General features: G+C 42.2%; 2 protein-coding genes across 2 annotated transcripts; both read right to left on the bottom strand.

The window, feature by feature from the left end:
• Positions 1-8,946: 8,946 nt before the first annotated feature.
• LOC110226533 (uncharacterized protein At3g60930, chloroplastic-like) lies at positions 8,947-10,027 on the bottom strand. The gene is made up of 2 exons (XM_021018471.1): positions 9,719-10,027; positions 8,947-9,642 (listed from the first exon to the last, which is right to left on the bottom strand). Exons 1-2 carry the CDS (start codon positions 10,025-10,027, stop codon positions 8,947-8,949), a joined length of 1,005 nt encoding a protein of 334 aa, XP_020874130.1.
• Positions 10,028-18,504: 8,477 nt separating this feature from the next.
• LOC9306527 (jacalin-related lectin 41) lies at positions 18,505-20,646 on the bottom strand. The gene is given in 6 exon segments (XM_021019244.1): positions 18,505-18,923; positions 19,088-19,543; positions 19,638-19,704; positions 19,706-20,010; positions 20,202-20,416; positions 20,569-20,646. Coding segments are annotated over 5 exon segments (1,278 nt in total). The 5' UTR covers positions 20,400-20,416; positions 20,569-20,646; the 3' UTR covers positions 18,505-18,671.
• Positions 20,647-25,010: the final 4,364 nt, after the last annotated feature.

Raw genomic sequence — 25,010 nt, 5'->3', positions numbered from 1 at the left:
CTGTGTTGATCAATACCGCCAATCATAGGATACTATCGAGAAGGTTTTGTCATTACAATGTGTTTTTGGGCGTCCATGCTTAATCTCTCCAAATGTTGGCAAATCTTAGTTCCAATGATTGAAACCAGGTTATATAGTTTGAAGATAAAGTTGGAACATGTAATCACGAAAATGAATTGAAAATAGCTGGCTTGAAACATCTATATATACATTTTTGAAGTACAAATATGAAATAAATCCTGGAGTTGGCAATTATTTAAGAGATCATGTCATTGGCATTTATTATTTAGATTTACAAAATTAAATCAAAGATATTAACATAAAAAATCGTTTCCAACAATCTTAACCTAATATATTAACCATAACTAATCTTTGCCACAATTACATCTATATTCAATTCGATTTCCTTAAAATATTTCAACAATCCCTACATTTAATCATGGCCATTCAAATCTTAATCCGGTTTTTAATATTCAATCTTGACCATCGGTCATACGCAATTAATTCGGAAATAATTATATAGAATTAATTATTATTAACTAAAATTTAGATATATATATAAAATCATACTTTTAAATTGACTCGAATTATATGTCTATTATATAAAATATTATTAAAATATAACAAAATGATGTTTAATTTCATGGGACGGGGTTATATGGTGGGACGGGTTTGGATCGATATTAATACGGGACGGTATATATATCACGGATAAAATCCTAAAATTAACAATCAAAACAATTATACAATCTTAAACACTTAACAAAATAAACAATATTAAAAAAATACAACTTAAAAGTTAATTTTTTAGTTAAAAAATCGACCCGAGGGGTAAAATTTAGTCTCATACGTTATTAAAAAGGATGAGACACCATAATAATTAAAAAAAAAAAAAAACTTGAGACACCATAATAATTAAAAAAAAAACTTAAGACTTGTGGAGGGAAAGTACAATCATTAACGTTGTGTAACCAATAAAATGAAGGAAATAAAGGTTATATAGTTTCGAAGTTAAGGTTAAAAACATGAGTTTAGTCCAAATTTGCTGAAAAAATGAAAAAAATATATATTGTTCAAACATCTAATACATTTTTTTAATTTCCGTTTTTTTCTGATGATGACCCCAATTAAGAAAATTAGACTTCTGGAGGGAAAATTAATAAATCAATAACGTACATGACAAATACAAAATAATGCAAAAATTTGATCATGTATTTATTAGCCAAAATTGTTTTCCATAAGATCAATTCGGAGTTGGTATATTTAACTCAAAATAATATATATTGTTAATATGTGAACAACATTCCTCTGCCTCTTTTGAGTTATAACTAAAAGCTGTTGACGGAAAAAAAAATGATCTATGTTTAAGGATTAGAAGGTTTTTAACGCTCACGAATTGATTACTTTTTTTTTCAGTTGAATATAGAAATGTACAGAACGGATGTTGGGTCGGATTCCACCCTTTGGCGCCGAGCCAGACTTAGAACACTTCGGGAATCTTTCAGAGATCACCTCGGGGCATCGCATCATTCACCTCGGGATATCTGTCTAATCTATTTAGTATACCCGAGCCCATCGCCTCGGGGATACTTTAACAAGACGTTTCAAGCACCCGAGCCCATCGCCTCGGGGATACTTTAACAAGACGTTTCAAGCACCCGAGCCCATCGCCTCGGGGATATCCTGAACAAGACGTCGAAAGCACCCGAGCCCAATTGCCTCGGGGGTACCCGAGCCTGGTCGCCTCGGGAGTTTCTGAGCCCATCGCCTCGGGGACACCCGAAGAAGCCATCCTAGAGTGCCCGAGCCAGTCCTTCCTGTGTACCCGAGCCGATTGCACAAGTTTCTCCGAGGTGAAGTCTTCATCATCGTCCGAGGTAAAGACTTAGCAAATATTCGCTTTCAAAGTATCATTTCCAAGCAAGGTATCATTTCCGAACAAGAAGGATCATTTCCGATATACCCGGAAATGATAAGAGAGAATCTAGAAGGATCGACTCAAATCAGGAAATCTCCCAAAGACTCCGAAAAATAAGGAAATTATCCTAATCCGCGATATTCTGAGCCGACTTCAAGATAAATGGAAATCTTCCGAGAATATCGCTGGAGAGGCGGTTTATCACCTATATATAAAGAGACTCAAGGCTCAAGCAAAGGACAAGCAATATCGCTCTAGAATCTACACTACGAAAAGCTCTCACAGCACAAACACCTTTTTCTTTTACGATCAAACTCTTGTACGATCAAAACTACTCTTTTCATCAATAATATCAAGAACACCATCTTTGGTTACAAATCGTTTCTGTTGTTCTTTGAGAATTCACGATTATCGTATCCCTAAAATAAAACCCTAGACAAATCTCGATTGTGTTAGTTTCGACTTCCACAGTTTGGCGCCGTCTGTGGGGATTACTTTAGAATTCTCTTACCCTAAGAACGCAAGACTCGAATACCAGAGAGGATGGTGAACGAAGATGATCGTCAGGCACCACCAGCCGGAGGAGGGAACCCTAATCCTCCGAACCCTCCTTCTAGCGCCACTCAAGCCGACCCGACGATCATAGCAACTCTAGCCGAACTAAAAGATCTAATGGTTAAATTCCAGAAGAAAGCTGACGACCAAGAGAAAGCCAACAAAACCTTGGCGCAGCGAGTCGACGAAATCGCAACACGCGGGCAACAAAAAACCACACGTTTCCAGACTCGGCCACCACGAGCTCGGAGGGACTTGCCTGGCATCAACCCAACGAGACTCACGTTCGCGACACCAACCGGCAACACCAGAGTCGCAACCCGAGCCGACCCTGCCAGACACGAAAACCGAGATGATCCCACCGAGCCGGACGCAGTGGACTTGACGGACGAGCCAGATGATCTGCAAGATGAGCGTACCCGAGCCGGAGCTAACTCCGCCGAGCGAACAGATCTCACTGACGATGAAGAAACTGAGGAAAACATAAGGTGGGCCGAAGAATCCGAAAGAGAAGACGAGCTAAGCAAAATCCGAGCCTCCCTAGCCAAGGCGGAAGCTGATATGAAGCTCGTCAAAACCCAGATACATAGCGTTTCATCCTCCGCACCGAACATCGACCGAATTTTGGAAGAATCTCGGAATACGCCTTTCACCAAAAGAATTTCCGAAACGACGATGTCCAATCTGGGAAAGTTCAAAATCGACTCTTACAACGGATCAACCGATCCAAAGTGCCACATTAAATCGTTCGTGATATCTGTGGCCCGAGCCAGGTTCAAACCCGGGGAAAAGGATGCAGGTCTGTGCCTACTGTTCGTGGAACACCTCAAAGGACCCGCATTAGAGTGGTTTTCGAGATTGGAACGAAACTCGATTGACAGTTTCGACGAGCTGTCGACATTGTTCCTCAAGCAATACTCCGTGCTCATCGACTCCGGAACTTCCGACGCGGATCTGTGGTCCTTGTCTCAACAGCCCACCGAGCCATTAAGGGATTTCCTCAAGACCTTCAAATCGACGCTAGCCAAGGTCGAAGGAATTACAGATGTAGCAGCTCTCTCGGCTTTGAAGAAAGCTCTCTGGTACAAGTCAGAATTCAGGAAAGAGTTAAACCTGTCTAAACCAACAACAATTCGCGACGCGCTGCATCGAGCCTCGGATTTCGTCGCCCACGAAGAAGAAATGGCGCTACTAGCAAAGAGGCACGAGCCAACAAAACAGGCGCCCCGAACCGAGAAAACCGAGAAAGCCCAAGCGACACCTCCGGTCCAGAAGAAAACGCGTGAGAGCGGTACGTATACACATCACGAAGGGCGTAATTTCTCAGGATACCATAGCTACCAGATTGACACGCCCCGAGGCCGTGGCCGAGGCAGAGGCCGAGGCCGTGGGCGCGGAAGAGAGTCCTTCACTTGGACGAGGGATCAGCCACCGAGCAATGATCAAGAATATTGCGAACACCACAAAATTTTCGGCCATCATACCTCGAGATGCCGAAGCCTCGGAGCCAAGTTAGCAACCAAATTCCTAGCTGGAGAGCTCGGGACAAACGTAACTCTTAAGGACCTCGAGCCAGAACCAGAGCCCGAGCAGACCAACCCAGGAAGAAACCCCGAACCAAGGAACCAGGAGTCTCAGAAAAGAACCCGGGGGTCGGAAGACGAAGACCGAGATGGTACGCGGCAGAAGGTTCTTACCATAATGGGTGGATCACCTTACTGTCCTAACACCGTAGCGGCAATCAAAGCTTATCAACGCCGAGCCGAGACGCCTAGCAACTGGACAAGGCGCTTCGATCGACCTAACGACGTGATCACATTCGAAGAAAGCAAGACAAACGGGCTCGACATGCCTCATAACGATCCAATCATCGTCACATTAGCAATAGGAGACCATGATATTTACCGAGTATTAATTGACACCGGCAGCACCATTGATGTGATCTTTCGCGAAACGCTCCAACGAATGAACATCGACATGTCACAGGTGATTCCGACCCCGAGGCCTGTCCTCGGATTTTCATGGGAAACTTTGATGACGCTTGGAACCATCCAACTACCAGTCCGAGCCGGCGGGGTAACAAAGATAGTCAACTTCTCAGTCACCGACCGACCTACCATCTACAACGTCATAATGGGAACCCCGTGGTTAAATCTAATGCGAGCTGTCGCATCAACATATCATCTGTGCGTCAAATTCCCGACCCCTAATGGCGTGAAAACGATATGGGGCAGTCAGAAAAATTCTCGGATGTGTTTCATGGCAGCACACAAACTCCGAAACCCTGTCACCGAAGCAAAGGCTGAAACCAATCACAAGAAATCAAAACTTGGCCGGAGTGAAGAGAAGGCTATATCTAAACAGTTATAGCAATTACAGATCAAGGAGGCGCGCGAGGAGAAGAAGCCTACCTCGGATCCTGTAATCTCCATTAGCATCGACGACGAACGGCCTGAACGATGCATGGAAATTGGTAGCGACTTAACCGAAGAAATCAAGACCGAGCTCATCTCATTCCTCAAAGATAACATCGACACCTTCGCCTGGTCGGCTGAAGATCTACCTGGGGTAAGCATCGACGTAATCTGCCATGAGCTGAATGTCGACCCATCTTTCAAGCCCATCAAGCAGAAGCGAAGAAAATTGGGTCGGGATCGCGCAGATGCAGTAAACGCCGAAGTAGAAAAGCTCCTGAAGATCGGCTCGATCTCTGAAGCAAGATATCCGGACTGGTTAGCAAATCCTGTCGTGGTTAAAAAGAAGAACGGCAAGTGGAGAGTCTGCGTCGATTTCACCGATCTGAACAAAGCTTGCCCTAAAGACAGTTTTCCGCTCCCACATATCGATCGTTTAGTAGAAGCAACTGCGGGAAATAAGTTGCTATCATTCATGGACGCTTTCGCAGGATACAATCAGATTCTCATGCACCCCGACGATCGCGAGAAGACAGCATTCATCACAGACCGAGGTATCTACTGTTACAAAGTCATGCCCTTCGGACTCAAGAATGCTGGCGCAACGTATCAACGGCTCGTCAACAGGATGTTCTCCGAACAGCTCGGGAAGACGATGGAAGTTTATATCGACGACATGTTAGTCAAATCCCTTGAAGAAAGCGATCACATAGCCCATCTACGCGACTGTTTTCGCCAGCTCAACAAGCACAACATGAAGCTCAACCCGGCAAAATGTCGTTTCGCGGTAAAGTCGGGAGAATTCTTGGGATATCTCGTAACTCACCGAGGCATCGAAGCAAACCCGAAGCAAATCGATGCTCTACTGAACATGCCCTCACCACAGAACAAGCGCGAAGTCCAACGTCTCACCGGGAGAGTCGCAGCCTTGAACCGATTCATCTCGCGGTCCACAGACAAATGCCTGGCTTTCTACGATACTCTGCGCGGGAACAAGAAATTCGAATGGACCGATCGCTGCGAAGAAGCTTTCCAGGAACTGAAGAAGTATTTGGCTAATCCACCGGTGTTAGCGAAACCAGTCCCGGGCGAGCCACTATTCCTGTACATAGCAGTCTCCGATACGGCTATAAGTGGAGTCATACTCAGGGAAGACAGAGGGGAGCAGAAGCCGATATTCTACGTCTCGCAAACCTTCACCGACGCGGAAACACGCTACCCGCAAACTGAAAAACTCGCCCTCGCCGTAGTAATGTCAGCTCGGAAGCTACGGCCATATTTCCAGTCTCACTCAATTATCGTCATGGCGGCCGTATCACTCCGAACCATCATGCACAGTCCGAGCCAATCGGGACGCTTGGCCAAGTGGGCGGTAGAACTCAGCGAGTATGACATCGAATACAGAAACAAAACATGCGCGAAATCTCAAGTCCTGGCCGATTTCATCATCGAGCTGCCAACAGAGAACGTCCGAGAAGAGTCATCCAACGCTGTTTGGACCCTCCACGTCGACGGCTCATCCTCAAAACAAGGTTCGGGCGTCGGAATCCGCCTCGCATCACCAGAGGGTGAAATCCTTGAACAATCCTTTCGGCTAAATTTCGATGCGACCAACAACGTTGCTGAGTATGAAGCGCTGATAGCAGGACTTAAGCTGGCTCGGGGACTTAAGATCAACAAGTTGCGAGCCTTTTGCGACTCCCAGCTCTTGGCTAATCAATTCATTGGAGAATACGCAGCTCGCGACGAACGAATGGAAGCGTATCTTGCTCTCACGCAAGACTTGGCGAAACAGTTCGGAGAGTTTGAGTTAACCAGAATCCCACGAGGTGAGAACACGTCGGCTGATGCCTTAGCGGCTCTAGCTTCAACCTCCGACCCAAATCTGAAAAGAATCATACCGGTTGAATTCATCGAAAAGCCAAGTATTGAAGATAATAGCAAGGATCAAGTTCTAACAGCTCGGGAGACAGAAGAACCGGAAGAAATGGACATCGAACAGCTAGACCAGCAAATTACGGACGCAACCGAGCCCGAATACGGAAGCGACGCCAAATGGATCGGAGCCATCCGAAGCTACATCGCCGACGGAGAAGTTCCTACTGAAAAATGGGCAGCTCGGAAGCTTAAGGCCAAAGCGGCTCGATATACTTTGATCGACGGAGAACTCTTTAAATGGCGATTTTCCGGTCCCCTCCTTATCTGTGTCGAAGGAAATGATGCTCGGAGAATCATGGAAGAAGTACACGGCGGATCTTGTGGAAACCATTCTGGCGGAAGAGCCCTGGCTATAAAGATCAAACGCCACGGATATTTTTGGCCGACGATGGTCAAAGACTGCGAGAAATTTTCTCAACGATGTGATAAATGCCAGAGGCACGCACCAACCATTCATCAACCCGCCGAGCTCCTCTCTTCTATAACTTCGCCTTATCCATTCATGCGATGGTCCATGGACATCATCGGACCTCTACACAACTCCAAGCAGAAGAAACTCGTCCTCGTACTGACAGACTATTTCTCCAAATGGATCGAGGCGGACTCTTACGCCAGCATCAAAGATGCGCAGGTCGAGAACTTCGTCTGGAAGAACATCATATGCCGCCATGGGATACCTTACGAGATCGTTACAGACAACGGATCGCAGTTTATTTCGGCTCGGTTCGAAGGGTTCTGCGAGAAATGGGGAATTCGCCTCAGCAAATCTACACCTCGGTACCCTCAGGGAAACGGTCAAGCCGAAGCAGCCAACAAGACGATTCTGGACGGAATAAAAAAGCGCCTCGACGCGAAGAAAGGCCGCTGGGCCGACGAATTGGAAGGAGTATTATGGTCACACAGAACCACGCCGCGGCGGGCCACGGGAGAAACGCCTTTCGCCCTTGTCTACGGCACGGAGTGTGTGATTCCCACCGAAGCCGAGATCCCGGGACTGAGAAGACGTTTCCTCCCCGAGCAGGAAAATTCCAACACTCAGATGATGCTGGACGAGCTGGACTTAATTGACGAGAGAAGAGATTCAGCTTTGATCCGTATGCAGAACTATCAGAATGCAACGGCTCGGTACTACAATTCTCACGTGAAGCATCGCCGCTTCCACGAAGGAGAGCTCGTACTGCGCAAAGTTTTCCAGAATACCGCCGAGCAGAACGCAGGTAAGCTCGGTACGAATTGGGAGGGACCTTACACGATCGCAAAGGTAATCCGTCCCGGCGTCTACGAACTCATCAACATGAACGGCAAAGCGGTACCTAGATCCTGGAACGCAATGCATCTAAGGAAATATTACCGCTAAAAACCTAAGGTACGCATGTACTTGAACTACGGGGTGGCTTGATCCCTGAAAAGGGTACGTAGGCAGCTCGTCCTCGGACGAGTTCAGCTACCCCCCCTAATTAAAAAAGGGGGGAGTGGGTCCGTATACTTATATACTCCCACTAAATTTTTCAAATTCTCTAAGTTTTTACCCTTTGGGTTATCAATCTTATCCACCTCGGAGATTTTAACGGTCATCTTATCGACCTATAAAGCTAGAAGTTCGTTCGGACGATGGCCACGTCCTCGGACAGAAAAAGCTCTTTTCACCGCCTCGGTTACAGCGCGCTATATAAACAGTCGAGACGATTCGGTCGGAGATATCTTACCATAAAGAAATTGTCTTCAGAAAACCCAGTTGACTTTGACACTGGTACCCCAGTTCGCTTCTAAGCACTGGCTTCGACTATATCAGCTCGGGTCGCAACCGATAAAGATTAGTCCTACTTAACCAAAACCCAGTTATCCTAACACTGGTGCACGATTCATTTCACTTTCGGCTCGAAAGTTAAGACGTTTGGATTTAACTTCTCAACGAGCAATTCTTAAACCCGGTTAACTTAAACACCGGTGCATGATTCTTTTCGCTCTCGGCTCGGAAGCTAAATCTAGATATTTGACATTAGTATTGGATTCAGTTCGGAAAAGTTTAAGATAAAAATACTTAACATCCAGCGGATAAAGCCGTCCAGGCATATCTTACAAAAAAAGGGGCAAAAGAGAGAATAAAAAGACATCTCGGGATCAGATCGAGTCTTGGTTAACCGGCGAAACTTGAGCTACCTCGGTACCTCGGTTCGAACCAGACTGGTCGGCAACGCCTAGCGCCGCCGCGGCACCTTCGATCGAACGGTTCCCGAAGCTATCATCGACAGAATCCGGGGAAATCGGAGGAAGCTTCAAGTCCTCTCGCAGCTCGGTCCCAAGACGGACGTACTCATCCTCGGCGTCCCCATACTCAGCCGTCCATTGAAGGACCTCGGCCTTCTCGTCTTCTACCCTTTTTCCTTCTTCCAGCTCGGCTATCAGCTCGGCATTGGCCCGCGCTTGCACCAAGTACATATAGGGCGTAGATACCTCCCCGAACTGGTCCATCTTCGCCTCGATAGCCCTGACCTTCTCGGCGAACTCCCTTTTGGCTGCCCTCCTTTCTCTGACAATCTCCTTCTCCCGGAGAGCCTTCTCCTCATTAAATAACCGATGGAGTTGTTCGACCTCGGCCTCAAGCTCTCTCTGAGTCTGCAAGCTATCCTCAGAAGCTTTCAATCGCTCCACCTTCTCGGCCTTGGCCAACGCCTCAGCTTCCTGTTTAGCCGCGATCGCCTCGGACAACCTAGCTTCGACCTTAGCTCGGGACGTCTCCGATCTCTCACGGGCCAGCTCGGACTTCCGAGCTCCAGAATCATAGGCCCGAACCATGGAATTCATCGAATGGAAGGCCTGAAATAGAACGAGAATTATTAGCAAGTATACATGGAAACGATAGTAAAATAGGTCAAGAACAGATCGATGATACCTTCAAGAATCCGGCAGCGGTTTCACGGTAGTTTTGAGCCTCCAACAAGGCATCGGGAGCAGACAGTGGTGGCCCCGAGCAAGAAGCGACAAAGTTCGCCGAAGCGATCTTGTCCTTGTACACTGGAGTTTCGCTACGACTCCTTTTCTCCTTCCTAGAAACTCCCGAGCCATCACCTCGGGGTCTTTTTCCCCTAGTTTTGGATTTCGCCTCGGCGGCTGGAGCAGCAGCGACCAGAGTCCCTACCACCTCGGGGACGCCGGTCGTAGGGGAGATGTGTCCGGCCACCTCGGGAACGATCGAAACCATATCCCGAGCTTCATCAGTTGCCTCGGCACCAATAACGACCTCAGGGTTGGCCTCGGGAGGAGTAGGAGGTCTGAAGTTTGCCTCCAAAACGGCTTTTTCCTTAGCCGCCTTCTTTTCAGCAGCCTTCCTGGCTCTCAGAGATTGCGCAGCTCCTTGCATTTCGATGAGGTGATCTAGACGGTGGTCGGATGATTCCGAAGAAGACTGGCAGGGAGCTCCGTGCAACAAACGCAAGGCTCTCTCGATTCTTTCCTGGGAGAAGTGTTTTGTCCAATCGCACTTCCGAGCAATTAGTTCGTCGTGGAGATCTAGAAAACCTTCGGGAATGTCTTCGAGAAACGACGGGTTCCGATCTGCATGAACAAGAAAAACGGTTAGTGAAAAGTTTAAAGCAAAACAAGACAGCAAATACGGCTTCGGGCGTAGTACCGATTTGTCTCCACTTTCCAACAACTTTCCCTAAGTAGTCCTCGTGGACACTATACTCATTCAAGGCTACGAAGAAGAAATGGTCGGTATATTTTTCTTCCTTGCTCGGGAAACCACCGATAACCCTCCTATTTGGCCTCGGAGATATGTAAAATCTCTCAACAGGGCCCGGTATGCGCCGGATCTCTAGGAGATTCCTTAAGTGGCTTAGGTCAACTAGATTGACCGTCTCAATACTTCGGACTAAAATCCCCACTAGATGCCGCAAGCCTCGGGTCGTTATCTGGGATAAAGCAATCTTGTACGACCACAGAAACGCCAAAATCGGCCTCGGGATTGGAAGCAAAAGGTAGCAATGATAGAAGAACCCCTCGTAAAGGGTAAAAAACCCCTCGGGTGGATCATCGGCTCGCTCATTTGGAGTTGGAAGTCTCAGTTCAACCCCCTCGCTAAAACCAAACCGAGCCTTGAGATCCCGAAGGGAATCCTCCGTGCATAAAGTAGAACCCGGGGGATCAGGTTTCCTAGCCTTCTTGGCTCGTTTTCTCTTCTGTTGACCCTTGGCTGCTTGGACTTTAGCTTGAAGCAACCTAGCCGCCTCGTCAGAATCGTAGTGAACTTCCTCGGCCTTAATAGGAAGTAGAGGCGCCTCGGGGGCATTTCGCCAGCACGATACTCCAGCTTCACCAGCTGCCAGTGGATGGATCCTCCTTCTACTCAAAATCGCCTCGGGATCATCAGGCAAATCCTGATCCCGAGCCACATTTGCAATCGCGTCTTCCCGTACGATGAAACGGCTCGGGTCTTCTTCCCGTGAAGCCGACTCTGCATCACTACCACGGTACAACACGATCTGATTGTCCGTGGTATCCGCCTCGGGGTCGCTCGAGGAACTCGAGACCATCTTTCTCTTGTAGACGGGGAGAAGAGTGTCACCTCGGGGCGAGTCGCTGGAATCAGAGAGAGACATTTTCTGGCTCGGGAGATTGAAGAAGTTGATCGGAGGAACAAAGTTTGACAGATCGGAGAAATCAACCTAGATCTAATGACGGTGGCGCTATGACGGAAGTATTAACGGAAAAAGTAGAAAATGCAAGAACTCAAGATCAGAGAGAAGAGAACGAACCTTGAAAATTTTCCTTTGCAATTGCGAAATGAAAAAATGAATCGGAGGCTTAACATTTATAGAGGTTTGGGGCGCATCGGGTACGAACGAGCCAAATAAAACACATCGTATCCGCGTCTGAGGCGCGTCGGGCACAAACGAAGTGAGTAGGATACTTCGCATCCGCACGAGTCTCGGGAATCAGCGAGAGGACCTTTCCACTTCTCGAGAAGGAATCCCAACCGTCACACGCCAAGAGAAGATGAAACGACAGAGGAATTCGAATCGCCAAAAACTTTAAAGGGACCGAACTGTTCAAAGTAAACGGCTCGGCCTAAATGTCATGAAGCTCATCACGCTTGGTTCTCCAAACTAACGAGCTGGGGGGCTAACTGTTGGGGTCGGATTCCACCGTTTGGCGCCGAGCCAGACTTAGAACACTTCGGGAGTCTTTCAGAGATCACCTCGGGGCATCGCATCATTCACCTCGGGATATCTGTCTAATCGATTTAGTATACCCGAGCCCATCGCCTCGGGGATACTTTAACAAGACGTTTCAAGCACCCGAGCCCATCGCCTCGGGGATACTTTAACAAGACGTTTCAAGCACCCGAGCCCATCGCCTCGGGGATATCCTGAACAAGACGTCGAAAGCACCCGAGCCCAATTGCCTCGGGGGTACCCGAGCCTGGTCGCCTCGGGAGTTTCTGAGCCCATCGCCTCGGGGACACCCGAAGAAGCCATCCTAGAGTGCCCGAGCCAGTCCTTCCTGTGTACCCGAGCCGATTGCACAAGTTTCTCCGAGGTGAAGTCTTCATCATCGTCCGAGGTAAAGACTTAGCAAATATTCGCTTTCAAAGTATCATTTCCAAGCAAGGTATCATTTCCGAACAAGAAGGATCATTTCCGATATACCCGGAAATGATAAGAGAGAATCTAGAAGGATCGACTCAAATCAGGAAATCTCCCAAAGACTCCAAAAAATAAGGAAATTATCCTAATCCGCGATATTCTGAGCCGACTTCAAGATAAATGGAAATCTTCCGAGAATATCGCTGGAGAGGCGGTTTATCACCTATATATAAAGAGACTCAAGGCTCAAGCAAAGGACAAGCAATATCGCTCTAGAATCTACACTACGAAAAGCTCTCACAGCACAAACACCTTTTTCTTTTACGATCAAACTCTTGTACGATCAAAACTACTCTTTTCATCAATAATATCAAGAACACCATCTTTGGTTACAAATCGTTTCTGTTGTTCTTTGAGAATTCACGATTATCGTATCCCTAAAATAAAACCCTAGACAAATCTCGATTGTGTTAGTTTCGACTTCCACAACGGATGGTTTTGATTTTGTCAAACTCTTTTGGAGGTACTGGATTTGCATCCAAGGTATGCACGTATACATTTTTATACAGTGAGAATTTTGATGTAAAATTGCATGTAAACTTTTTAAAGATGAGTTATTTCATCCGATGATCTGTTTCGATCTAGTTACACTGACGAATAAGCATGAGTATTGCCAGTATTCTCCGAAAAGTGTTAACTTACGAAAAGTGTTGACTTACGAAAAGTGTTTAAAAAAAGCATGAACTTTAGTTGTGGGGAATAAAATTACCAATTTCAATTGATTTTCCAATTAAATCATTAACTTTTGTTGACTTTGTCAAATAAGACATGTCATGAAGTCAACATACATACCAATTTCACGAAGTTAAGACAACGCTAATAACTTCCGTTAAACTACAAAACGACATTAATTTTTATTTTAAAAAATTACAAAAATGAGTTTTGAACTAATCACCTCTGAATCGTAACAGTCACTATTAACTATACTAGGGGTTAGTCCGGACTACGCCCGGTTATATATTAACAATTGATATTTTTGAATTAGTTAACTGTGTTTTAAATTTTATAGATTTTTTAGTATACATACTAAGAAATCATGAGATATTATTTTTAACATTGTGATAGTAGAATCTTAAATGTATTATTAATTTTCCAGTTTTATCTATCGATTAAAAATATCATTGTAATGTATATTTAAATACATAATTTCATTTTGTAATTATTAGTCTATATAATATTATTGTCATCTATCAAAATACATTCCAATCATATCCATTGTCTTTAATTTTTTTTTAATCTATGTAGTGTTTGTATATGTAATATATGTATATATTGATGGTCAATTAGACGCTAAAGAATTCCAAAATTTCCATAGTAGATTTTAGGGATGACGATCAGTTGGACCAATTTTTTTTTTTTTGTCAAAATCAGTTGGACCAATGCATGTTTTGATGTTATTTTTTCCAATATTTTCATGAGCTTCGAAACAGATCCATGAACAAACATTGAGCAAATCATTTCTTAATATCTTTATCGATGTAAGAAGCTTGCTGATGTGGCTCCCTCTAAGATTTTTGTGTTTTTGTTGATATGGACACATTGTTTTTGCTAGGTGAGCTCGCAGTTGTTTGTTATTAACATTTAAAAAAAAAGGTGCAATAGTTATGTTTTATTTTGGCTCTGTGTTATTTACATGAAAAGTATCACCAATTACTTCTTATTTTGCCGTCATGTTACCACCAACTACTATAAGAGACAGTAATACTATCGTTTTTTTTTTGGCTCAACATCAACTTTCATTCACCAGTCATAATACACTTGGTTTATCCACCATTACAAACTGCTTAATCCAATTTGGCATTATCTAGTACAACTTAGGATCATAATTCGTATAAGCAAGAGATTCCTTCGCTACTCGATCCGCCACTCCGTTACTTCCCCTTGATGAAAAAATAACTTTAGCCTCTTGAAACTGAAGGAGCAAAGACTGAATGTCTTGGATCGTTGGGGCAAAAGCTGGCCAATACTCACCATTATTAATCAGATTGACTATCTGTAATGAGTGATTCAAAGATAATCTTCCGGTAGTTAAATCTGGTCATTCTAAGAATTGCCCATCTCATTGCTTCCAACTCCACTTCTAGTGCAAAACTGTTCATCCTTCTCTCGGAGAACCCAACCTGTTCCGCTTTGAAAACCATCTACTTGCCTAGCTCCATCTAAATTACACTTAACCCAATCTCTAAGTGGAGGAATCCATTTCTCACAGCTTATTCTCGTCCCAGGTTGACTGCTCCTTTGCTCCGCTTGCTCATTCCTATTGGACCATTCATTTGCATCCTCAAGAGCCTTCCTCACTGTATCATGTGCATTGAAATCCTTCCCTTTGAAGATTAGATCATTCCTGGATTTCCAGAGTCTCCAAAGCAGCCAAGGCACTTTAAGAGACACTATCTTATGTGAGCAAAATTTATAGACAAACCAAACCATACTTCACTTTAGTTACGATAATCTTGATACCTAGGTAATTCGCAGTCTATGATAGCATTTTTATACCATGAAAGCCCAAAAAAAGTGAGAGTAGATAAAAACTTATAATAGCTAGAAATCATGTATATATAGAAATCAAGATGCCAATGAGATGAATGACTTCAAAATCCAAGCAAACTATATAACCATTGATAAACACTATACCTGCAAGAATATCAAGAAGTGTTAAGAGTATTGATCTGCTATAATCATGAACAACAAATTTAAAGGGGGCAGTGGTCATTCTGATCTAAACCCAAAAGCCACTGTGAATTAGTTCCATACACATAAATTTATTTTCTATCGAAATTCCAAATGAAGTGGCACATGCTTGGTTTATTAGAAGAATATGCTTGACAACGTAGGAATTCCCAAAAATAACAACTCATATCCAAATTAAAGATCACAAATGAAAAGGAACTAATTAAGTTCTACCAAAGAGAAGTGATTGACAATCAACAAATAGTGGTGGCGGAGGAAACACTGTGAAGGCACTGAATGAACTAAGCTTTTTAGACACCAAAAGTAGGTAAAGAAGAGAATTAGTTGTCTTTTTAATAAAGAAAATAGCTTAGTCAAAAGAGAGCTTTATGAAGAAGATACAATAAACTTTTCCACAATCTAAACTCTATAGAAGAGTACATACTTAACTCCTTTGCGTTTTTTTTTTGAGTTTGGTTTTAAAATCCTTAGCTTTTTAACTATAAAGAGCGGATTTTGGCTTGTGTTGGCTTGTGCTTTGGTTTGTGGATCTGCTAACTAGGTGGATGGAGGAGCTAGTAAGGCCATAGGATTGTTTAGCGCGGATTTGTATTGCTGGCATTTAGCTCTGTGCTAGCCGACCTCGGGAGTGAGCTTGGTAGAGTGATCTTGCACTTTATTCTCCTTTGGTTCGTGAGGTTCCGCTCTGAGAGAGCTCATGGAAAGTGCAAAGAGCTACTCTCACTTGACGCGAGAGGAGTTGGTGATTGAGTGCTTTGCGTTATACGCCGTTGACGGATCAGTTTTCTCGGGCTTCCGTTGAAAGGCTTCCATTCACTAGGTTTTAGTTGAATCGGTCTTTGCCGTTTGGTAACTCGTTTCTTGTTCCTTAAGGTGTCTTTTAAGATAATATTTGGAATTGTTTATCACTTCATTGACTCCGAAAGAGTAATTTCTTTTGTTGACGTCGATGGACTGATTGTTCTTTGCTTCCATGTTTTTTTATCCTTTTTTGCCATGGGACCAAAATTGTAGGATTTACTTAATTGTATCTCCTAAACCTTTTTCATTTTTCAATGATATATTTACATTCTTAGCAAAAAAAAAAAAAAAAAACTATAAAGAACATAAATATAGTTACTCACCAGTAGAAAGCTTGATGTGCTGATGTAATGAAGAAGAAAGGATCTCTTCTCTCCTTCAAAAAAGTGACGAACATGTTGAAAGTCGGAGAGAAATGAACCTAGTCGGAGATAGATTCTCATATTTAAAATGTTAAATAGGCTGACATGGAGAGACTACCACCAGGATTCTTAAATCCTAAAGTATGTCCTGAAATAGATCTACTCTTACGTAATACAAAACCTAAGAAGAGACATATTTCTCGCAAAACTTAAGACAGTTGTTAGGATGTAGATACTTACCTTGTATTAGAATGTCCCACATTGCTTGGGATTAAGATCTTTGGGTAGTATATAAAGGATGTGGCAATCCTAACTCTTGAGCTAGCTTTTGGGTTAAGTTAGGCCACATTCCTAATATGGTATCAGAGCCCAAGGTTGGCCCAACAAGCAAATTCCCACAAAAATGGTTTCTCACCTATGTGGCCCATATAAGTGGCATATCTTGTTGTATTTCCGAGATGTTGGGCTTGGGCTGTTTCCCGTTGGACCTATTCCCACGCACATCTCGAGGATGCCTATTAGAATATCCCACATTGCTTGGGATTAAGATCTTTGGGCAATATATATAGGATATGGCAATCCTTAACTCTTAAGCTAGCTTTTAGGTTAAGTTAGGCCACATTCCTAATACCTTGCTAAAATATCTAGATATATTGAAAATAATGAGACGATTTCCACCGAGGAGACCTGAAATCAAGACGTACACCATCACATAGGGTAAACAAACAGTCCCACCGGAAAAAATATTTCTACGGAACTGATTTATATACTCTTTGGCTTAGCCGGCACCTGAGAATCGAGTAAGAGTTAAGGGATAGATGCTATATGTCATGTGGCACTTGGGACCTCTAATCGAGCAAGAGTTAAATCATGGGATCAATCTACTCGGAGACAGATTGAGAGAAAGAAGTGGAGCTAAAATGATGTTTATCGAGAAGAGAGATTTAAAGAGGAAGAAGGGAGTATGACATAATTTATGGCGTAACTGATGTTGTATCGACTTACGAAGTAGTGGGGGGAATCGGAAGAGATTTCTCAAGTTTACGAAACCAAATAATCTTGTTAGCCTAGATTAAGCTTTTGTGTGTATTCCTAGTGATTTAATTAATTGCAAATTGTGATTCGATAAACAATTGAGTAAGATACTAGATCAATTTGGCGCTGTTGTCGGGAAATAAATTATTGCGAACGGAAGTTGTTGATGATTAGATGATTAGTGAGGTGATTAATGCCACGGAAGTGGATTAGTCATATTTGTGAGTTTCATGTTCTAGGATGGTGCTTAATTAAATCTCTTGCATCATTATTTGATTGTTAACCCATTTTCTTGATAGTTAAACTCATGGTCCAATGCTTTCTTTTTATTTTACTTCTTGCATTTCTTATTTGTTCATCAAAAAAAAAACATAAAAATCATTTCCTCTAGATTAGTTTGAATCTCGCATCTCTAGTGTTGCAATCTTTATTTTTTGTGGTTCGACATCTAAAATACTTCCACGATAGATCGTTGATGCATTTAGATTATTAATTGATAAAAACGCATAGATCACGTACTATGTTGATTTACATTCCCCGCTCCGTTAAAGGGATGAAAGTTCTGGTATCCTGAGACCTGAAGATTTTCGTTGAGTTATGTTCTCGAACAACGATGGAGCTGTTTGTTCTGTATCGACGTCCACATGTGTATGCTTCAAGGGTTCCTGGTGGTGCGGGAAGAGGAAGTCAACAAGTGTATGCTGCAAGGGTTCCTGGTGCTGCAGGAAGAGGAAAAGCGAGAAAGCTAGTTGGTGGAGTTTCCAAAGAACCAAAGGGTCTCTATGCAAGAGATATGGAAAGTTCATATGACAAACATTATTAAGTACATATGCTCTCAACCTGAAAGAGGGCATTTTCGGTCTCTTTTCTTGCCCAAACACCTTTTCTGCTTTAATAGCAGCTATTTCCTCTGATAGCTTGTGTAACAACCTCTGCAACACGTCTCTCTGTGTCACAACACTTTAACAGACTCCATCTATTTTTCAAGGTAGAAAAAAATTTCTACAACAATGTTTTATTGTAAGATTAAATCATAATACTATAATTAGTAACTATTAAAATTCGATATGATGTTTTCTTGTAGGATTGAATCATAATACTAATTAGAAACTATTAAAATTGAACCTACATATGAATGACATAATTGTCTTTTTATTATCTGAAAAGTGAAAATAGGTTAAAGATACATAATGGAACACAAACAAACAACCAGCGGAGAATAATACAGATTCATATATAAAAGCAACAAAACCAAACTTTGAGTCTTTGACAAAGGATTGTTTATTCGATTGAAGGTAGCTGTGGATGGTCACTTAGTGATGGGAACGACATGAACCCCAATCTGATGAAGCATAGTACTGGATTTTCCATGGAACCCAGTGATCTTGTGACCTTCCTTCTGGAGGACGAAGTTGACACCAGCTTCAAGTCCAAAGGGATGAGAGGTGCGATTGTTTGTCTTGAACCTAAGCATCGTTATAACTCCAGTTTCAGCTCCCATAATCCTGTCGTGGCAACCCTCCACTGAAATGATGTATTCACTCGGATAATCCAGCTTGAACTATGAATTGCAAGAGATTGTTGTCAGGATCTCACGTTGAGAAGTGTAAAATAATAATTGAACTTAATTTTTTTTAGATTAGAAAAAAATAAATCAAGAAATTTATCGATATAATGGTATAGTTAAAAAATAAACAAGTGAATTAAGGAGAAATCATCTCATACATCTTCATATCCAAGCAATGTCGTCTTTCCATGTTCATCTCCAAAAACCACCTCACTAGCATCGTTCTCATACTCAAACTTAACGGCGACAATACCGTTCGAGCCTTGTCCTACGTATACCTTCTTCACATTTAGGAAAGCACCATCGTCCCAAGAGTCTCCTCCGTCACCACCTTGTCCCTCTAGTTTCTCTGTAGGTAGAGGAGAAGGAAAAAACGGAGCGTAATATGCCCCAATACTATCAACACAAGAACCTACCCGTCCATGGAACCCAACAATAGCATTTCCTTCGCTCTGCAGCGAGAACTTGGTACCAGTCACTGTTCCAATTACTAAGGTTCTCCCATTTGATGTTTTGAAAGTTAACGACCTAAGGACAATACATCCATAAGGGTTGGTAAATGCGTAGCTTCCTTCTACGGATGTGATACATTCATATGGATAATTCACCGTAATCTGAAACATTTTTATTAGTTTTCCACATATTTAAACAAATTAACATATCAATAGTAAGAAATTATTTAACAAGAGCTATGGAAATTAGAATAACCTTATCTTCTGTTCCGTTCTTGTCCCCGTACTCATAGCATTCCACTTGACCAGCTTTGTCATAGTCCACCATCATATTCACCACCATCATCGTAACCTTTGCCTGTGGTTTGACCACCTTGCATTGCCGATTTGGTTGCAGGAATCCTGATGAAATATGCTCCAAGAGAGTAGACCTTCTTGTCAGCAAATCCATGAAACCCAATGATCTTTCTCCTCGTGGTTCCTAGTGAAAACTTAGTACCCTTGTTGAACCCCATCAAATCAGAAGTCTGCTCGTTTGTTTTGAATTGGATTGATTGGATCACTCCCGTAGATTTGTCGTAGTAACCCTCAACAGATACCAGATATTCCTTTTGCAGGTTAATCTCAAACTGCCAAAGAAAAATACAAAAAATATTATGATTTATATAGACTTTTTTTTAGCCTAGATCTCAATCTCCCTTTGGAAATACCAGTCATGACAAGTGAGATCGAACTAGGACACAATGGAACCAACTTCAAGTGATAACTACTAGACGGCCACATTCTTGGTTAAGATATATAAAGTTGACACATTACATACCGTTTGTGTCATACCAAGACCAGAGACACCATGGATTGGTCCAACAATAGTTTTTCCAGCCTTGACATATTCAAACTTGATGAACTGAATGCCATCATAACCGGCTCGTACATGAATCTTTGTTACACCCTCATAGTTGAATCCATCATCCCATTCCTTCCCTCCATTTCCACCTTGAGCTTTCACCATTAGGGCCATCTCGCAGCGATTCGAATCTAGAGATATTGTTTCTTAGTCAATAATTAATTTGACTCATTACCCACTTGAGAAAAAAAGCTCATAATCATTTGCAGAAACAAAGTAAGCATATGTTACTTGGGTTAAAAGTAAACAGAATTTACTACAATGTATATGTTATAACCATTACCTCTTAGATGCGATAGAGAGATAAAGAGAGCTGATGAACCAATGTAGCAATGGGTTGATGATGTATAAGCAGATAGTGAAGGTGCCCTTTTATACACATTTTTATATTTATTTTCATCAACTAGCAATGAACTTTAATACTTATTAATATGACTTGTCCAAAACGAGGAATATACAATAATAATTATCCTAATAAACTTACTGTATTAATTTTCTTGTTTCCTCGTGGTAGACGAAGCCATAATATTTTATTTTTCGATGTCATAAATTATTAACTTATTATTTTCTTGTTTCCTCGTGGTACACGATGCCATAAACTTTTCTATTGTCTCACGCTAGTAACATGCACGCGGGAAAGTTTTTTTTAGCACTATTATAAGACCACCATTATCCACAGGCTCTTAAGACAACTCTTAACTTAAAAGATATGTCTTATAACTAATATAAGACATATTTCTTAAGTTAAGAGTTATCTTAAGAGTCTATTGATAATAGTGCTTTAAACATTTTTCACTACAAGGAAAAGCAGAGTTATTTCAGACGGATTTATTTTTTTATAAAAAATTCTTATTTACAAATTTTTTTCCAAAATACTATTTTCATTATAAATTGGTTGGAAATGAAGATAAATTATAATTTATAGCTGTTACCAAAATACTATTTCCATAGGAGTTCCCATCTAAGAGTTATATCGTCTAATCCGTTCATTCACCGCTAGTTATAATCAAATTCGTGATCAATCCGTTTCGAAAAAGTGAAGATAAATTATACTATATAGCTAATGTGTATGATTATAAGAAATGTATATGATTATGACAATAATTTAATAAATAATAGAGTTTTAAGGTTATGTTTTTAATTGATAATTGTGACCATATGAAAAGATTTGTTAGTAATAACTTTTGACCATTTGAGACTAATTCATCGTAGTGAGTGGTGGAATTGGAGCATTATGATAGTCACAAAATACCACAATTTTGATTAATTGTTACTATAAGCGACAAATTTTAGATATCACTTGTGACTATTTGAGACTGTAGTTATGTAATACTCCCTCTGTTTTTTTTTAAGTTGTCGTTTTAAGTGTATTTGGACAAATTAAGAAAAGGTATACAATGACTATATAAACCTCATAAAAATGACAAGTAATTATTTACAAATAATTTGTGTTCAATAAAATGAGGGTAATTTGGGTAGTTATTGGCATAAATTACATTATTACCTTAAAACGACAACTAATTTAAAACAAAAAAAAGCTCTAAAACGACAACTATTCGAAAACGGAGGGAGTAATGAGTTACAGAATTAAGACATTGTTGGTGTCGGATCCCGCACCAAAGGTCCAGGACCAACCAAAGATTGCCACGTAGTCAGGGCAACGGCCCATAAAGGATAAAGCCATTATACCCACAAGACAAAAGAACAGTCGAAGTGGTTATTACCATAAGGAGAATTCGAAGTGACTGCACCTCGACACGAGTCCGGAGACGAAGTCATGGTTAAGTCAGTCCAAGGACATTTGGGCCAAAAGGCGAGGCCCATGAAGATCAGAATCAACTCAAATTCAAACGTTAAGCATTAAAAGCAAAGATCAAAACGGACACATTTAAGAGAGAATAATTGTACTTAATTAGCCACTTAAATGTCGTTTTTCTATGTATAAATATAAAGGCCAATGGCCATGTATAGCATATATCTCTCTCTGGAGTAAGAAATACTATAGCAATTTTTGTAGCAATTCATAAGCTTTTTACATATTTATTTTTTGTCCCTCAAGAGTAATCTTTCCTACTTAATAAAATACTTGAGTGTGTGAATCCGACATCCACATTTTGGCGCCGCCTGTGGGGAAGAGAGGATTCTTGAGTGGTCAGATTTTTCCTTACTACATTTCCGAGATAAGCAGCAATGTCCGGAGGAGACGCCGTTGAGTCATCATTGGCCGAGACCCTCAAAGCTATGCAGCAAACCATGTCGGACATATCACAAAAGTTCTCGGATGTGGAAAAGGCCGTCGACACATTACAAACATCCCAGGTATCTCTTAGTCAAAACATCAGTACTATACAAACTCGTGTTCGTTCTCTAAGTGCAGGAAACCCTGTGGGTATCCGAAGAAGGATACTCAACTCGCCAAGTTCCGCTGCGCGAAATGAAACCAGCGGACAAACAACTCCTGGTGCTACTAATAATGTAGTTCAGCCATTGGAGGAAGAGACACAGCTTGAAGATGAAGTTCAACTTGCAGATCAATACGAGCAGGAAAACCTCGACCAGTTCGAGACTATGAGGAAGGTTAGCCAAGAACTAAAAGAAATGAAGTCAAAGTTCCATCAGGCCACAAGTTCGGAGCCGGATATCAATCGAGTCATTGAAGAAGCTAGGCGGACACCTTTCGTTCCGCGAATCGCAAGTTTAAGAATCAAAGATTCTCGGAAGCTCAAGTTGGACCCTTACAGCGGATTAGAAGATCCGAAGAGCTATCTCGCAGCTTTCCTGATAGCTGCCGGAAGAGTCGAATTGGATGAAGCTGATGAGGATGCAGGGTACTGCAAGCTCTTTTCGGAAAATCTATATGGCCAAGCTCTAATGTGGTTCACCCAATTAGAGCCGGGTTCGATCAGCAATTTCGACGAACTATCAGCTGTGTTCTTAAAACAATATTCCATCCTTATGGACAAAAGTGTTTCGGATGCCGATCTTTGGAACCTGTCACAAGGGTCAAATGAGTCACTTCGAGTTTTCATCACCAAGTTCAAAGGAGTGCTGTCAAAGCTCCCAAGAATCTCGCAGCAGTCAGCCTTATCTGCCTTACGAAAAGGACTGCGACATGATTCAAAGTTTAAATAAGATTTAATACTTCATAAACCAGACACAATTCAGGATGCACTCTTCCGCGCAAACAACTGGATGGAAGTAGAGGACAAAAAAGAAAATTTCGCCAAAAGGAATAAGCAAGAAAAGCCGGCAATTACCGTCCCTACCAAGAAGTTCGAGCCTAGGGAAAGCAAAGGACCAAGGAAATTTGGGTCGCAACCCTTTAATGGTGCCGTCGGAAAGCAATTCCAAGGGAAAGGAAGGTCAAACACTTGGGTCCATGATGAAAGTTTATATTGCGACATTCATAAAGTAACTGGACATTTAACCAAGGATTGTAGTGTCCTTAAAAGGCACCTCGCGGAGCTTTGGGCTAGTGGAGATCTTTCCAAATTCGATATAAAAGATTTTGTGAAGGAATATCACGGAGCAAAAGAAAATTCCAAAGATCAAGAGTCCAAAAGACCAAGGTTAGCCAACGAGGAAGAACCAAGGAGTTCGAAGGGTAAGATCAATGTTATTCTAGGAGGTTCCAAATTTTGTCGAGATTCTATAAGTTCCATCAAAAAACATAGGCGAAATGTTTTACTCAAAGCAAGTTTGAGTGAAGAAGTCGATTTTCAAGGTGCATCAATATCATTTGACGAAGAAGAAACACGGCACCTCGAGAGACCTCATGATGATGCATTAGTCATTACCCTGGACGTTGCCAACTTTGAAGTATCAAGGATTCTTATCGATACGGGTAGTTCGGTCGATCTAATCTTTTTAAGTACTTTGGAAAGGATGGGAATTAGTCGGGCAGACATTATAGGGCCTCCATCTCCGTTAGTGGCATTCACAAGTGAATCAGCCATGTCCCTCGGAACAATCAAACTACCAGTCCTTGCTAAACGGGTGTCAAAGATCGTGGATTTTGTTGTCTTTGATAAGCCCGCGGCTTACAACATCATCCTCGGAACTCCCTGGATTTATCAAATGAAAGTGGTCCCCTCTACATATCATCAATGTATCAAATTTCCAACATCAAGTGGAGTGGAAACAATTCGGGGATATCAAGAAGCTTCACGGACGTGTTATCTAGCTAGCCACCGTATGAAGATTCAATAGCAATTAACGAAGCCCGCAAAAGAGGGACTAAGATCAAAATTTCCTAGCGGACAGAAAAAAGATGATGTAGTAATCGAAGTGGTATTAGAAGAAGACAAACCGGACCGGAAAATTCGAATTGGGGCAACTTTGACTGGCCAAATAAAAGAAGCTTTGATCGAACTCTTGAGAAAAAACAAAACATCGTTTGCGTGGTCAGCGGCGGACATGCCTGGCATAGATCCAAGTATAATTTGTCATGAACTAAACGTGGATCCGAGCTTCAAGCCGGTGAAACAAAAAAGAAGAAAGCTCGGAGTGGAGCGAGCAAAAATAGTAAATGACGAAGTGGATAAACTTTTGAAGATAGGGTCCATAAGAGAAGTGCAATACCCGGAATGGGTAGCAAACACTGTCATTGTCAAAAAGAAGAATGGAAAAGATAGGGTTTGCATCGACTTCACAGACCTCAATAAAGCATGTCCCAAAGACAGTTTCCCGCTCCCACATATAGATCGACTTGTAGAGTCCACCGCT

The sequence above is a fragment of the Arabidopsis lyrata genome, assembly GCF_000004255.2.
Source record: "Arabidopsis lyrata subsp. lyrata unplaced genomic scaffold ARALYscaffold_7, whole genome shotgun sequence".
Taxonomy (NCBI): Eukaryota; Viridiplantae; Streptophyta; class Magnoliopsida; order Brassicales; family Brassicaceae; genus Arabidopsis; species Arabidopsis lyrata.
The sequence above is the reverse complement of the archived record's forward strand: the minus strand, read 5'-3'. Positions and strand labels throughout refer to the sequence as shown.

Coding starts and splice junctions, on each gene's coding strand:
- LOC110226533 (XM_021018471.1), bottom strand. CDS start 10,027: ATGGTTTCGATCGTTCCCGAGGTGGCCGGACACATCTCCCCTACGACC. Junction 9,643..9,718: donor CCGCTGCCGGATTCTTGAAG/GTATCATCGATC, acceptor GTTCTATTTCAG/GCCTTCCATTCGATGAATTC.